Genomic DNA, 16104 nt, shown 5'->3' on the forward strand with positions numbered 1-16104 from the left:
ATATCCGCACTTCCTTCTTCCAAGTTGCATCTTCAAAGTGAAATGCTAAAATCCATCCCAGTCTCTAAATTCATCTATGTTGAAAATTTTTATTGAGATCAGTCTGGTGGTTCAAGAGTTTTTAAATTACAAATATATTCACTTTCATTATATATATATATATATATATATATATATATATATATATATATATAGATAGATAGATAGATAGATATAGATAGATAGATAGATAGATAGATATAGATAGATAAATAAATAAATAGATAGATAGATAGATAGATAGATAGATAGATAGATAGATAGATAGATAGATAGATAGATAGATAGATAGATAGATAGATAGATAGATAGATAGATAGATAGATAGATAATTTGTCGCACTAGAAAACAGATATTTGTTTACTTACACAATTTTGTACATAAAGTTTATAGTAAATTCTGTAATTGGATATTAAATGATAGTAATTATATGTCTAAGTGCATGCTCTTTTTTTTAAAGAAATAATTTGGTTAAAATTAACAAAATGTCACCAGAACAAAGAGCACATTAAGGACTCAGTTTCATTCAAGAGCCCTATTTGTTGCAAAACAGAAACGCTTGATGATGGTAAATGTGTATGCAATTGTAAACGTTCTGTAATTAATGCACATCTAGGTGTAAACGACTAAAAGACACATAAAGGAAATGTATGGAGACTATTAATTTTCAAGAATAATTACAACAATTTTATTTTCGAATAATTCATTTTTTTTTAATATTCGCTATATTGAAATTTCTCAAATTACATTTTTCACGCGTTCGAAAAAGAAGGTCCCATTACTAGTAAAACTAACCTAATACAAAGAGTTTTGTTATTTTCCCAATTTTTCCATTTTTTCTGAAAAAAAACGAAAAAAACGGTTTTTTACCAGCAGGTTGAAAATTTCCGGAAATTTGCAACATTAGTCAAGATTTCTTTCCATACTTTCGTGTTTACGCTTTGATTGTGCGGAAACAAGAGAACAAAGTAAACAAGATGATAAACTTGCTGCAATAAGAGATGTATGGAATTCTTTTGTGCGTAACTGTCAGACATATTTTGTTCCCAGTGACAACGTCACTATTGATGAGAAGCTTGTGCCTTTCCGTGGGAAATGCAGTTTCAAAATATATATTCCCAAGAAACCCGCCAAATACGGAATAAAAATTATAGCACTTTGTGATTCAAAAACTTTTTATATGGTTAACGCATTCGTTTACGTGGGAAAGAATCCTGACAAAAATCAAGATATTAGTGTTCCAACAGAAGCTGTTCTGAACCTGATATCACCAGTCGAGGGAACGAACAGAAATATAACTGTGGACAACTGGTTCACTTCGATTGAACTAGCAGATAAATTGAGGGAGAAAAAGTTAACCATGTAAGGAACAATGAAGCAAAATAAACCCCAAATTCCGCAGGAGTTCAAAGCAAACAGGAAGCGACCAGTTGAGACAACAATCTTTGGACACTCGAAAGATTATACGCTTTGCTCTTATGTTCCTAAAAAAGGGAAAGCTGTTGTTCTGCTTTCAAGTATGCATTTTGATCAAGCAATTGATGTAGAAACGGGGAAGCCTGATATGATACTCGATTATAATAGAATAAAAAAAGATATGGACACCTTGGATGAATTATGCGCAAACTATTTAACGTCCCGTTGAACCAGAAGATGGCCAATGGTTATATTTCATGCTATTCTTAACATAGCCGCAGTAAACAGTCAAGTAGTTTGTAAAACAAATGGAACTTATTTCGGAAATGAGTCATCTCCGACTGAAAGAAGAAACTTGTTGAAGGAGCTAGGTATGGCCCTAGTGAAACCTCAGATTTCCAGAAGAGTAACAAGATATTTACCTAGGAAATTACAAGAACTCGTAAGACAGATGAGCGGGGAGAAACGTAAGAAACCCGAAGAGACAGCCACAGAAGAAAATGCAAGTAAAAAGGTAAGGATATGCGCATTTTGCCCGCGTTCACTGGACAGAAAAACAAAAGTGTTTTGTAACAAATGCCACAAAAGTATCTGCAAGGACCATTATCATTATGTTTGCCCTGATTGTGTGTAATATGTTGTATACATATTATGTACAATGAAAATGCTGTTATATTAATAAAGTTAATTTTCACTAGGGGTGTTTAGGTACCCCACCAACAGGTAAACGTGACTTTTCTTTACCAGCACAGTTAAGGGTGACATACTACCAAATTGTATGAAATTCGATAATAAGTGGATTAATTTTGTTACATGACATAAATTATAAGCTTTCCTCTGCGGAGCTTTTAAACCTTTAGACTTATTCGATCACAGAGTCATTTAGTATTTCCTAGGTATATACATAAGACAACAGTGTGTTATATTGTTAATTATTTTTCTCTTCCAGTGGCCGTGGTAGTAGCATTTTTCGTTTGCTGGGCTCCATTCCACGCTCAAAGACTGATCGCCATCTATGGAGAACCAGAGAAAGAACAACGCAAGGATATTGAGGAAGTTTATCGAATTGTCACCTACATTTCTGGAATTCTATATTATCTCTCCACAACCATCAACCCTATTTTATATCATATAATGTCCAACAAATTCAGAGATGCTTTTAAGGTAAGTCAATATCTATATTCTATAGTATTAAGATTAAAAATAGATTATTTATATCAGGGATCAAAACCGAACCTGTCGAAATGTGTGATGGGGGGAGGGCAAGAGTTTTAAAAATAAAAAAATTCCGAACTGATTGGTTCCAGGCAGTGGACGAAGTGAGACGGTATGTGGTGGTATGCCATACCGCCTCTAGTTTTTCAGTGATCAAGACATATAACTGGAGCTAGATAATAAAATAACTTTAATTAATCTATTTTATACACAGTAATTGAGAAATGGCTTTGCACGTAAAAAGATTTAATTCCTTAAGTACAAATAATTTCAAAGTTGACAACACCGACAGTTTTATTATCTTTTTCCTACCTTTTGTTTTTAAAATGAGATGTCTTCAAACAAGTTCATTTAGTTTATATTTTGATGTGCCATGTTCAAGTGCAGACCGGTAGCCAGCCCAAAAATGTAGGGGGGACGGTAGAAGTTAGAGGGGGCTTCGACCCAACCATATTATAGTTTATCACCATATTACAGTTCATTTATAAGCCTACCGTGAAAAGTTTATGGGGGCAGTGGAAATTTAGGGGGCTCGGCCCACCCCAGCCCCCCAGTGAATACGAGCCTGTTGAAGTGTTTCTTTGTGTATGTGTGTGTGTGTGTCTTCTTGCCTTAATGCATATAAATATGTTTTTAGCAATGACGGATTAGGGGTTGTCTGCTGTGGTGGCGGATCTTCCGGAGGTTTGGAATACCCCTCAGTGAAGTGGGGGGGCGGTTTTTTCCGCAGGAAATTGTTAATATAAACACTCGCTTCTTGAGCATTTTCGTGTATTATTCTCTAAAATACAACAAAAGGAGATTTTTTTTAGAAAATTGTTGGCAGGGGATCAGTCCCTCCATGTCCCCCCTGCAACTATAGAGAAACTCCCCAATGGGTTTCAGTCATATAAATAGAAATACAATCTTTTAGGGAACACACCCTCACTGTATTTCAACACTTACGAGGGAACCTATCCAAGTGTAACTCTGACTTCGAGTCGAGACTATGGCCGTTGGATACCTTGTCCCAAAAGAACATAACACGAAAAGTCATACATCCTTAATGCATACATATCAAATTAGTGTGGGGAGCACAGTACCTTTCGAATGAAAAATTTGTGCTGCCGGGGCACTCGCAGGGTCCCAGGTGGAGTCCAACTCAAAATTTGCAAATGGAACCGGGGGTCAAGTAGCATATTGTATGAAAGCTATTGTTAAATAAAACAAGATAGAACAAATCTCAACTCTCTACGATAACCCTGTGCAAACGGGCAACTGGTCAAAATGTCAATACAACCTAAATCAGAAAATCTATGGCCACGCTTCTAAATCCGTTAAGTTGCGACAATAACAAAACCGAAAAACACGTTTAAAAGTGCAAGGTGTTGAAGTAAAGCAAATTGCTGCAGAGTCTCTCTCTCAAAACCACCCTCTGATATATTTTATTTCTGCACCATTATTCCAGTTTTCTCCAACCCCACTCCTTTCCAGGTTCCCACACAATTTCAAGGTCACTCCTTTTCGTCTTTACCATCATGTTTCTCGTTCAGCAAATCCCCCGTTAGAAATTTCACAGTGCAATCTGTAAATCTCGGGTCTCGATGCGCGAAGCATATACCGTTGCCTTTTGGCCTTCTCACCCTCCATGACGATTGCGATTCACAATGTATCTTATCTCTTCTAGGACATGAAATTCAATGGTCATGGTTATTAGGGATGCGCACAAGACGAGTCGAGACAGAATTTTTCTGACAAAATTCGAGTCGAGACACGGCTCTTCCAATAGAGAAATATACATTTTTCGAGTCGAGACATCACTTTTACAGCACATTTTCGAGACGAGACAGCCACAAATCTTGTCTCGTGCGCATCCCTAATGGTTATTCTATGGTCCATTGGTAATTCGAAGTCTCACTCATACTGGGATAAAGTACGTTGTGTGACTCCGTGAGAGACTCTGCAGCACTTTGCTTTACTTCAATACATTGCACTTTTAAACATGTTTTTCTGTTTTGTTATTAACTTAACGGATTTAGAAGCGTGGCCATAGATTTTCTGATGTAGGTTGTATGGACATTTTGACCAGTTGCCCGTTTGCACAGGGTTATCGTAGAAAGTTGAAATTTGTTCTATCTTGTTTTATTTAACAATATCTTTCATACACTATGCTACTTGACCCCCGGTTCCATTCGTAAATTTTGAGTTGGACCCCGCCTGGGATCCTGCGAGTGCCATGGGGACACACTTTATTCATTCAAAAGGTGCTGCGCTCCCTACACTAATTTGATATGTATTCCCTGAGTTTCCTTACCCAACCGTTTCCGAAAAATCTAACCCGGAATCTGACTTTGTATTGTATAGTATGGAACTCAATTTCTAACTTTTCACGCTTATATCTCCGCAACGGTTGCGATCGAGGATGTATCACTTTCCGTTTTATGTTCATTTGAGACAAGGTATCCAACGGCCATACGGTCAACAAGGTATCTCGACTCGAAATCGATCGAGGATGTATCACTTTTCGTTTTATGTTACACTTGCATAGGTTCCTCGTTAGATAACCTGTATGTCGAATCAAATTCGTAATAAACCATACCACCTCTGCCTTTTTTCCACTTCGAATACTGGTTCCAGGTAAGAGATACAGTTAAGAGATTTCTTTTAAAGTTAAGGAAAAGAGGATTATTAAACGCTAAAGTTCTTGGGCAAAGGCAAAGACTTTTGACAAAACAGAAACTCGATGCGATTTGTTTAAAATAAAATGTTTCCCATTTAAAATAAAAACGTTATTTAAAATAAAACGGCCAGCATTTAAAACGTTTTCCGAATAAATCTTTACGACACGTTTCAAAATCTTCAACTTATAAGCCTACCAAATTGTGGAACTTAAACCATATGGACTAACTTTAGTTAAAGAATTACGGTCGCACAATAATTTGAACCGAGTGAATTTCTGTAACTGGATTTTACAAAATATTGTTGATCTTCAGTTAGCAACTTTTCAGATAAAGCCAGTGCCGTGCGGTAGAAAATCAGCATCCGGGGCAAGAGTATACTACGGCATCCCCGTACATATGTTCCAAGTAAGTTTTCTTCTCTTTTCCCTTTCTCTCCCGAATTTTGCGCCCCTTCACTTCGGCGTCCAGGGCCATTGCGCCGCTCGCCCCCCTCCCACCACAACCATGGCACGGTACTGGATAAAGCAAAATTTTATTTACATGGCTATCACAGAATTATAGATATTGGAGTACAGAAGTCCCCGAATAATACAAGAAGTTCCATTGCAGCATGAAAACCTTGGTGTACTGTACTATAATAGTGGGAAGAGTAATAGACCACATATTGCTTGGAGGTAGAATAAATTCGGAAAGATACTTTACAGATATACTCGCACTGTTTTTTACTTATTTGAAAACAAGAAACAGTATGAATATTTCGAACGATATTCAGCCACAGCATACATTGCCATGGTTGGATTGTTTGATCGCCATTACAGAACTTTTCAATGTAAGGAAAACTTATAGAGGTATATGGCCTGCACATTCCCCAGATCTTAGCATTTGAAGGGTACAAGGGATAAAAAGGGGACTCATTGCAATTTTTGCGGAAAAAGAAAGCCGATATGGGCACTACCTGTTGATGCTAGTTTGTACTTCTAAATGCACTACGAATATTGTGAAAAAAGTGACTCGTTGCAGAGAAACTTTACACAAGAAAAACAGCTATACAAAGAAAGAAGGAGCCCATCAACGTTTTAAAATGGCTTCTCCTGACAAAATGTAAAATGTCGATTAGCCTCTTCTTTTCGTGTATCCTTCATTTGTGACTTTTATTTGTGAGGAAACCCTTAAGAATAGGGTATAGAGGAATAACCGTCACACCATAGACGAACTTGAAGATAATATTAGATCAGAAATTCCATTAGTCTCAGGGAAAAGAGCTTTTGTCTTGTAATGGAGATGGTCACCACTTTGTGAACAACCCCTTTAAGAAATTTGAGTTGATTTTGAGTTTTACGTCCCGTTCAGCAGCGAGGCTATATGAGACGTGGACCTACTGATTAACGTGGAATCCGAACCACATGAGCTCCCGCCGGGAATCGAACCCGGGCCTCCCACGCCAAAGGCGCGTACGCTAACCGCGTAGCCACGGAGGAGCTCCCCTTTAAGAAAGGTTAGTATTCACAAAGAAATAAAAAATTGTGGGAGTGCTACTACTAATTATAATAATTTAGATGTAATTCATTTGATGTTTCAGTATTTTATGTGTTCATGCAACATGTCTACCTTGTTATAAGTTAGCGCCTAGCGATCTTAAACGGAGAGCTATCTCAGTCAAGAGTATTAAGAATAAAATTAAATCTTTATTTTAATTTAGGAATAAATTTTGTGTATTCTAGTTGTAATTCCAAGAAGATATGTGTCAGGACTCTATACGTTATTTGCTGACGTCACCGTTGCCTCCTCTACCGATCAAATGCTACATCACTTGCTGATACATAAAGCCCTGAGCTCCCGGCGTCGAGCGGAAAGATACGCAGTGTAGAGTAATAGTGCAATTAGCGTTTCTCCAAAGATAAGATATACACTAAATAATAGGTAGTATTAAGCAGAACACAATAATAATACGTGAGTGTGAATCCTCACGTGTAATTTTCAACTAAATCGAGGAAAACGGACTATGGTAAAACTAATAATTGACGCAGTATGATAAGCATGTCGCCTATTAGGATGAAATTGATATAAATAGATTCATCAAGCTTAACGTTACAATAGTACCAAGATGGTTAAGAATATAATGTTGCACATGGTTTAGGAAAAAAATCCAAAATTATGGATAACTATCACCAGTGGCGTATTTACGATTTTGTTTCGGGGGAGCTTTGCTAACCTTCGGGGAGTTTGCCTGAAAATGTAAAAATTCTGCACGATATTTCTTATACTTTACTATAATAAGTAAGATTTCGGGGAAGGCTTAAGCCCGGAAGCCCCCCCCCCGTAAATACGCCACTAACTATCACTATGGCCTATGGAACCCGGAGGTTTAATTTCGCGTTCATAATAGCTCTCCATTGGCCTTCTGACCTTAGCCAACTGAACTCAGTTTCTACTTTGTATTTCTATTTCTGAGATACCTATCTTAATAGGGGAGACCGGGGCACATTTGCCAACTTTTTTTAATTGCATGTGTGGTATTTTATCTGAAACCTATTTAGAGGTAAACAGGATATCATTTTATTCCTTATACCTTTATGAACGAAGTGGAACAGGTATTTTTTCACAAAATGAATATTGAGTTTCACTACCAATGGTTAAGTGTGAACATGTGACATTGGAAAATGTGCCCCGTATGCTGGGTAAGTTGGCCAGCCTACTAAAAGTATACAGGGGCAAGTGTTCCAACTACTTCACATGCTAATATAGAGCTCATTCGTGGCTAAGCGGTTAGCGTACGCGCCTTTGGCGTGGGAGACCCGGGTTCGATTCCCGGCGGGAGCTCATGTGGTTCGGATTCCACGTTAATCAGTAGGTCCACGTCTCATATAGCCTCGCTGCTGAACGGGACGTAAAACTCAAAGTCAACTCAACTCAATTCACATGCTAATAAAACACAGGTAATAAATCGTTGCTTTTACTGAAAATGTACCTTTTGCTTATTGCTTGGACAGTAGAGAGAAGTGAGATTATGGTAGGACTAATCAACAAGTTAACAAAAGTCATCATTGTCTGAATCTGAATGAAAGCGAACAAAAAATACAGCATCTCCCTCTGTACAGTTTTCGTGTGCCCAGTTGTTGCATTTCGTGTACCTGACCCACTTCTCCTTTGCCTGAGAGTTGGAGAAAAGTTCAAAGCAATAAATGCATAAACAATCTTCATCATCTTCATCACTCGAATTAAAGTTTTTTACACAATAGACTATATAGTCAATGGCAAGCACGTATTCAGTATTGTTTTGGGGGGGAGGGATAGGGCCATAGTCGCTTTAATATTTTGAGGGGGTTGTTCGGACGTCATTTTTGCAAAAAAAAAAAAAATGTCAGCATAGAATAGCATTAGCTTTGTTTACATTCCTCCTATCTGCATGCCTGGTCACGGGCTACGTATTTTGTACCATACATTGTTATTTCGGAGATTTCTTTGCACAGTAGGCCTACATGCATTTGTTATAGTCCTACTAAAATTAGAGAATCTGACTGGGACAGGAAAAATATTGGAATACGTGCCCCGTATGTTGTTGGAAAACCTGCCCCATCGCCAATTTTGAACTTCAACATAACCTTGACGAATAATGGCGTATATTATTTGCAAAACAAACACATCGTTACGTAAAGGAAGAACACTGTCTTTAGTACATGCAATGTCAAAGCAGTACGTTTAACACTAGTACATTTATTTTAAGTTTTAATGCAGACCTCCTACTTTACTCATTTTCGAAAAAATGATTTCACAAGATATCCTGCGTACGTCAACAAAGCTACTCAACTGAAACTTGCGTAGATGACGTGCCAAGCATTGCTGCTTCAGCCAGTTCCCATGCAGGAGCGATCTACTAGATCCTTTCAGAACTAAAGCCAGTTGGAAAACGTACCCCTATACAAAACGTGCCCCAGTCTCCCTTATTGTCCACCTATCTGCACCCTGTTTTTCCTAATGGTAGTTTTGCGATTAGATTTCCAGTTAAAACTTTGAAAGCGTTTCTACTTTCTTCACTTTTGGCTACATGACCTGCCGACCAGAGTCTCCTAGATGGCTATATGACCTGCCGACCAGAGTCTCCTAGACTTAATGACCCTAACAATGTTTGGTAAACCGTATAATTTATGTAGTTCCTCGTTATGAAGTTTCCGCCATTCCCCATTCCCGTTCCTCTTGGGTCCGAATATTCGTCTCAGGATATTGTTCTCAAATACTTTCAGCCTATGTTCTTCCCTCAGAGTAAGCGACCATGTTTCGCAACCATACAGAACAACAGGCACGATTATCGTGTTATATATCTTAAGCTTCAAATTTCTCGACAGAATTCGCGACGACAAAAGATTTTAAGCTCAATAATAACACAAATTGTCTGCTTTTCCTCAACATTTAATTATAAACAACTCTTCAATTTATTTTGTTTACGTTGTGGAACAGTAATTTACGTATATGCCGATCAATAGGGGTACTGGAAAGTGAAATGCTTTGGAATAAAATTTCATGGGGAGTTTCCGCTAACACTCATATAGTATGCCATTCATTCTTATTATTATTAATAATAATAATAGTAACAATTTATGTTCATTGTTTTTAAGCTGGATTACTTACAACAGAAATCAAAGAGAACGTTCGGCTGTAAACGCAGATAGAAGTATAGTACATTAACTATATCACATAATGAAAACATTCACAGTGTTTAATAGGGTACTACTTTTGTGCTATTACGTGTCCAAATTATTGATTTTGAAATGGAAAAGCAACAGAAATGTTAGAATCAGCGTAATATTGTCGCATACATAGTGCCGGATTTATGTATAAGCTAACCAAGCTATAGCTTAGGGTCCCCCTTACTTGGAGACCCCAAAACATCTACAGAAAATAAGTAGATATACATTTCAAAACTATAGGACAATTTATACTCCTATAATGCAATGGCCTCTCCTGCTAGCCTATTCCCGAAAATATCACTAGTTCTTTTATTTGTGCTCATAGAGCACCTGCGTTTTTCATAAATGGTTGCATGGCAACATGCAGCATGCAGTTGCACACTCCAGTGTAGACAGTTTGTCGTTGACAAAGAATAGCTGGATATATAGAAGAGCCCCATTACCTTCAATAGCTTAGGGCTCGTCAAATCTAGATCCGACTCTGCGTATACACATCTGCAAATCAAAGCAGTCATCCAGATTAGTAGCGCTGGTTTGTTGTTCTGTTTAGGAGAGAAAGTAGAGTGAGATATTATTATTATTATTATTATTATTAGTAGTAGTAGTAGTAGTAGTAGTAATAATAATAATAATAATAATAATAATAATAATAATAATAATAATAATAATAATAATAATAATAATAATAATAATAATAATAATAATAATAATAATATTTTTTGAATTCTGAAAAATCCAACTTCGTAATAGCCTTTAAGTTACTTATCAAAATAATGTACCGCAAAATGTGGGATTCGGGCACAAAGCATTCTAACCTCCTTCCCCCCGGGATTTCCTTTCGATTAAAGTTGAATCATCGTCAAGATGACCCAACCACGTTTCTTTCCCTTTCCTCTAAAAGTAATGAAACTCAAATGTTGTAGAAACCTGATGCAGAAAAGTATAATGTCAGAAGTAAATTCTTTTATAGTTTATTGAACAATCAATGTAGTTGAGTTAACTACCCCGCCTATGGAAGCATTCATTTGCTACAGGTAAACTTCCATACCGCTTAACCGAGCAAAGTAGCTCAAGTGCCCTCCCCGCTAGTCTAGTGAAGAAAAAAAGTGGATAGCACTTGCGTCTTTGGTGTACGGAGTCCCGAGTTCGATTCCCGGTGGGAGAACCTTTCGAATTTTAACTGTCCTCGATGTTTCTGTGTTCGTCTCCCTGTCGTTCTAGGCAAATAGTAAAATCAAATTAAGCAAGTAAAACAAATAAAAAACCTAGTAATTAATAGTTATGCAATTTAATGAGGCACGTTCGGTGAATCAGTTAACTTTAAAAAAAATCTGGCTTCGCTTTTTGGGAGGTCGTCGGTTTGATTCTCGCTGCCGACCATCCTGACTGGGGATCTGCAATCCTATCAGACAAATAACTTCCCAAATCCTTTCCATTGTTATTGTTGTTGTTAGATATCCAGTATAAAATGGTCTCTGAGCTGTATCTGGTGATAAGTAAATAAGTAAATATCGAAGAATACTATTAACTGCTGTTCATTTTTCCATTTCTATTTTTATTCGTCTATTAAATGACGATTATTTTCAATCTTTTACTTTTATTGGTTACAAAAATTAATATTAAGAGTTTATATTTTTGGATTAATTTATCCAATACATAACTCATTGATACTAACTTTGCTATCTTGAATAACTTACACTAAAATTAGAAATCGCTGAGCAATACAATGTTTATTTATAAAATAATAAATGTGACAATTTCGCCACCTAACAGAGCATATTGTCTTTATCAGACACTGTCAACTGTACCGAAGTGTTGTTGTTTAAAATATCAAATATATTTCAGGAAAAAAATCTTGTATCTGAAGAACTACATATAGTGTAAGTTAATCCAAACTATCACTTAAGAGTCTTCATCCCGGCGAAATTAAAATACAGCTAATTTTACAATAATTATGTGATATCTTCAAATAGATAAAAGATAATCGAAAAAATGTGGAACAAGAGCGCCCTAGACAATATTATTTTACATAAGAAACCGTTATCACGTCTCACTTATCTGCTTTCGATTTTGAGCCATTTTGAAAACCGGCATTTATTTTAGCGTTTCTAAACAGCTGAAAACGGAAAGCCACTAGGTGACTTGTGATAACGGTACCTCACGCAAAATAATATTATCTAGGGCGCTCTTGTTCTATATTTCAATTATCTTTTATCTATTTGAAGATATCACATAATTACTGTAAAATTAGCGGTATTTTAATTTCGCCGGTATGAAAACTCTTAACTCAGAATGAAGTGCTTATTCCGTTTAAAAAAAAACGAAAAAGATTTGGGGGCCGTTCAAAAATTTTGTGGTCCCTGATCCAAAAAGCTCCAATATATTTCAATGAAAAATTTTCTTGTTATTTATTTATTTATTTAATAAAATAATATTATTTGTAAAAATATTTCTTTTACTTAACAAATGATGATTTCCACAAGTTTTAGAAAAGCGTGGTGGCTCAGTGGTAAGTGTCCAATCTGGTCTGGCGGGTAGAGTGTGCGTCTTTGGTGTACGTAGTCCAGGATTCGATTCCTGGCGAGACAGTTTTGTCGGAACTTTAAATGTTCTCAGTATTTCTATGTTCGTGACCCTATTGTTAAACTTAATATTAAGCCAGTGATATAGGAAAATCAAGTAACTGAGAAATGTTCTATTAAATCATCTAACTTTAAAAGGAAGTTAGAGCGCTTTCCTCTGGTGTTAGGGGTCCCTGGTTCGATCGTATGACAAATGAGTTTGTTGTGGACAACATCGTTTCCGTGGTTTTTCTCAGAGTTTTCTCATTTCCTCCTGCATTTTCATTCCAACAATTATTTCTCCATCGTGCACTCTCATTAATCAGCTATCTCCTTAAAGTTCAAGGACATAATTGTGGAACGTAAAATTAAAAAAAAAAAATCTTTCATTTAGTGGCCCTTACTTTTATTTTTATTTATTTAAGAAATGATAGTTACTTACTATTTTTATTTATTGAACAAGTAGGAGTTTTATTATTTTTATTTATTGGACAAGTAGGTGTTTTATTATTTTTATTTATTGAACAAGTAGGAGTTTTATTATTTTTATTTATTGAACAAGTATGAGTTTTATTATTTTTATTTATTGAACAAGTAGGAGTTTTATTATTTTTATTTACTGAACAAGTAGGAGTTTTATTATTTTATTTATTGAACAAGTAGGAGTTTTATTATTTTTATTTATTGAACAAGTAGGAGTTTTATTATTTTTATTTTATTGGTCAAATAATTGACTGTTTTTAATTTGACTTATAACAATTATTTATCATTGTTTCTTTCGAGCAACGATAGGAGACAAGAAAATATGGTAACCATAAAAAAGAATCGAATTCAAGACTGCAACGAATTGAAACTTTCATGGCATCTACGTACAGAAAAAGTGCTTTTCGAATATCTGTCTGTCTGTCCGTTCGTCCCAATGGAAACATTTCACTCGCCTGGAGACCGTAGTGTTCAACGTATCCACTGCAAATTTTAAACTTCAGGCAGTGATACCAACATGAAACATTATGAAATCCCATATCAAGAGGCAAAAAGTCCCATTTTACGTATGAATTTCCCACGTTACACTAACTAAAAGTATGTTATAATATTAAAATTAAATTTCTCTGTGTTAGTCACTTTTTACAATATCTAAATGAATAAGCCGTAAATTTAGATCTTCTCGAAAAATCTCATATATGCTGCTTTTTATCCCTTTCCAGGAAAATAAGGTAAAAATTCCCACGATATGGGATTTTTCTCACAGGTTGGCATCACTGACTTCAGGTTTTCATAAGTTTCTTTAGGGCAGCGGTTCTCAACCGATGTGTCCCGACACACTTCTGTATTATCTAGTCCCCTAAGTCACCGGTATGTCGTGAAATTTTAGTATTTTAGAAAAAATCATAAAAAATTAATAACTATTAAAATCGAAACAGACGCTACCAGTCAACACATCCACTGGTAGCAATAGTGCAGTACTACAGAGTCATTATAAAAACTTATAGGATTACACTATTATTATTATTATTATTATTATTATTATTATTATTATTATTATTATTATTATTATTATTATTATTATTATTATTTATAATAAAAATATCAAACAAGGTGTCGCGATGTCCTACACGTTTAGTAAAGCGTCACGTCAGTCAGAAAAGGTTGCAAACCACTGCTCTATGGAATGGGTGCGCATTTTCTTCCTACACAAACCCGGCCAAGTAAGTTTGTTGTATACAACATCGTGACCGTGGGTTTTCTCGGGGTACTCAACTTTCCTTCTACTTTCTCATCCTACCAATTCATCCATTATCATTCACTTGTCTTAACTATCATCTCCCTTAGTCTAAAGAGCATAAAGTAAGGGAAATTAAACTGAAAAATTTTCTTTCTAGCCCCAAAATTAAAGGTAGTTTACTAAACGTTAATTTTTTAAAAATACGATTTCCCGTAAACGGCTCTAACTAATTTGTTTATTTTGATTTAGTATAAAAAGTCGTTTTTTCTGGGGAAAATTAACAAACGAAAGTTTATTCTTGAATTTTTTTTTTTTTTTACGATTTTCTGACAAACAACTCAGGAGATTTTGTGATATTTCATTACTAGCTCAGTCATCCTGAAAAATTCTGAGCGATAGTTTACTTTGGGGTATAAGTTTTTGGAAAATTTCCTTAAAAATAACTCAAGGCATGTTGTTCATTGTTTATAAATAAATATTTCATGACTAACCTGACAATATAATTCATTGGTCGTGGCCTCGCGTAACGTAAACGCTCTCGCCTTCGGTGCGACCGGTCCCAAGTTCGATTCCCTGTAGGGATACTCGATCGAAAAAGTGGAAAAAGCATTTTCAGGCCAGTTTATCCCGAGTGAGGTTTCCCTGCGTTTTCCCAATTCACACCACACAAATGCCGGGATGGTACATAACGTATAGGTAACAGGTCGCTACCTATATGGCCCCAATCCTTTCTTCGTCCCCTTTCCTAGGATAGTGTGCTCGCGGAGAGATGTCATCCCTCAAAACGTGATGGGCTAAATGGGCAAATGGCCATAGACTCCGGAAGCCCAGATATCTAGTTGCTAATCCTAATTCATTTGCTCTGAGATCCAAGGGCGCCGATCCTGGAGGGCCCCCCAAAGCTCATCTGGGCCCCTATTGTATTTATGAATATACAATATTTGGCATAATTTGAATGCAATTTGTCTTAAAATCCTCATATATATATACCTTCTGCATCTGAATAGGCCCCCTCAAATTTACAGAGAAATCGGCACCCTTCCTGAGACCATTTACGACGGTTAATTTGTTCTTGGGAAGTGAAATTATCAGACCATTTTTCTTATAAAAAAAAAAAAAAAAAAAAAGCATTCGTTCACATTTCATAAATGAATAATTCATTAGTAACCATCAATAATTAATCAGTACGAGTAATTATATGACATAATTAACTTGTCCTGAAAAAGTCCATAATGGATAGGACACTTTTCGAAATGAGTACTTTCCAACGATTTTCTCAAAAATTGATTTTGGCAAGTTCTCTAATATTCCATAAATAGATCTTTCACTACATTACAAGACAAGGCATTACTTACGATAAAATCCGATGAAAGGAGGTGAGTTTCTTTCAGAACGATTTTCTCAGGAACTCGATACAAGTGATTTTTTTTTTTCATTTTTCATAAATAAACGTTTGATCAGTAATTCTATAATGTTGCATAAATCACCCGTTACGGAAATATCAACCATCAGGTAAACTACTCTTGGACGTGTTTTTTGTTAGACAATTTTCTTAAAAAGTATTCAGGCAATTTCGTCCATATTTCATAAATAAATATTTCAATAATAATCCTATTAATAATGCGCGAAATATTTCCACGAAATTTTCCACAAAAGATAGTTAACTCTTGGGTGTGAGTTGTCCTAAGAATTTTCACAAATATGACTCGTGTATTTTTGTTGATATCTTATAAACAAAAGCTTCATTAATACTCTAATACACGGTACAAGTCATTTCTTATGATCAAATCCATAAGAGATAGCTT

The 16104-nt window shown here is 35.8% G+C and overlaps 1 protein-coding gene across 1 annotated transcript in view; it reads left to right on the forward strand.

The window, feature by feature from the left end:
• LOC145661923 (pyrokinin-1 receptor-like) overlaps positions 1 to 16104 on the forward strand; it is a 108282-nt gene that overhangs the window by 91606 nt on the left and 572 nt on the right. Inside the window, exon 2 of the mRNA XM_081727271.1 lies at positions 2405 to 2643. Coding sequence (XP_081583397.1) covers positions 2405 to 2643 — 239 coding nt within the window. The remainder of the gene's footprint in view (positions 1 to 2404; positions 2644 to 16104) is intronic.

Source organism: Thermobia domestica, chromosome 10, assembly GCF_964235325.1.
Source record: "Thermobia domestica chromosome 10, izTheDome1.hap1.1, whole genome shotgun sequence".
Classification (NCBI taxonomy): domain Eukaryota; kingdom Metazoa; phylum Arthropoda; class Insecta; order Zygentoma; family Lepismatidae; genus Thermobia; species Thermobia domestica.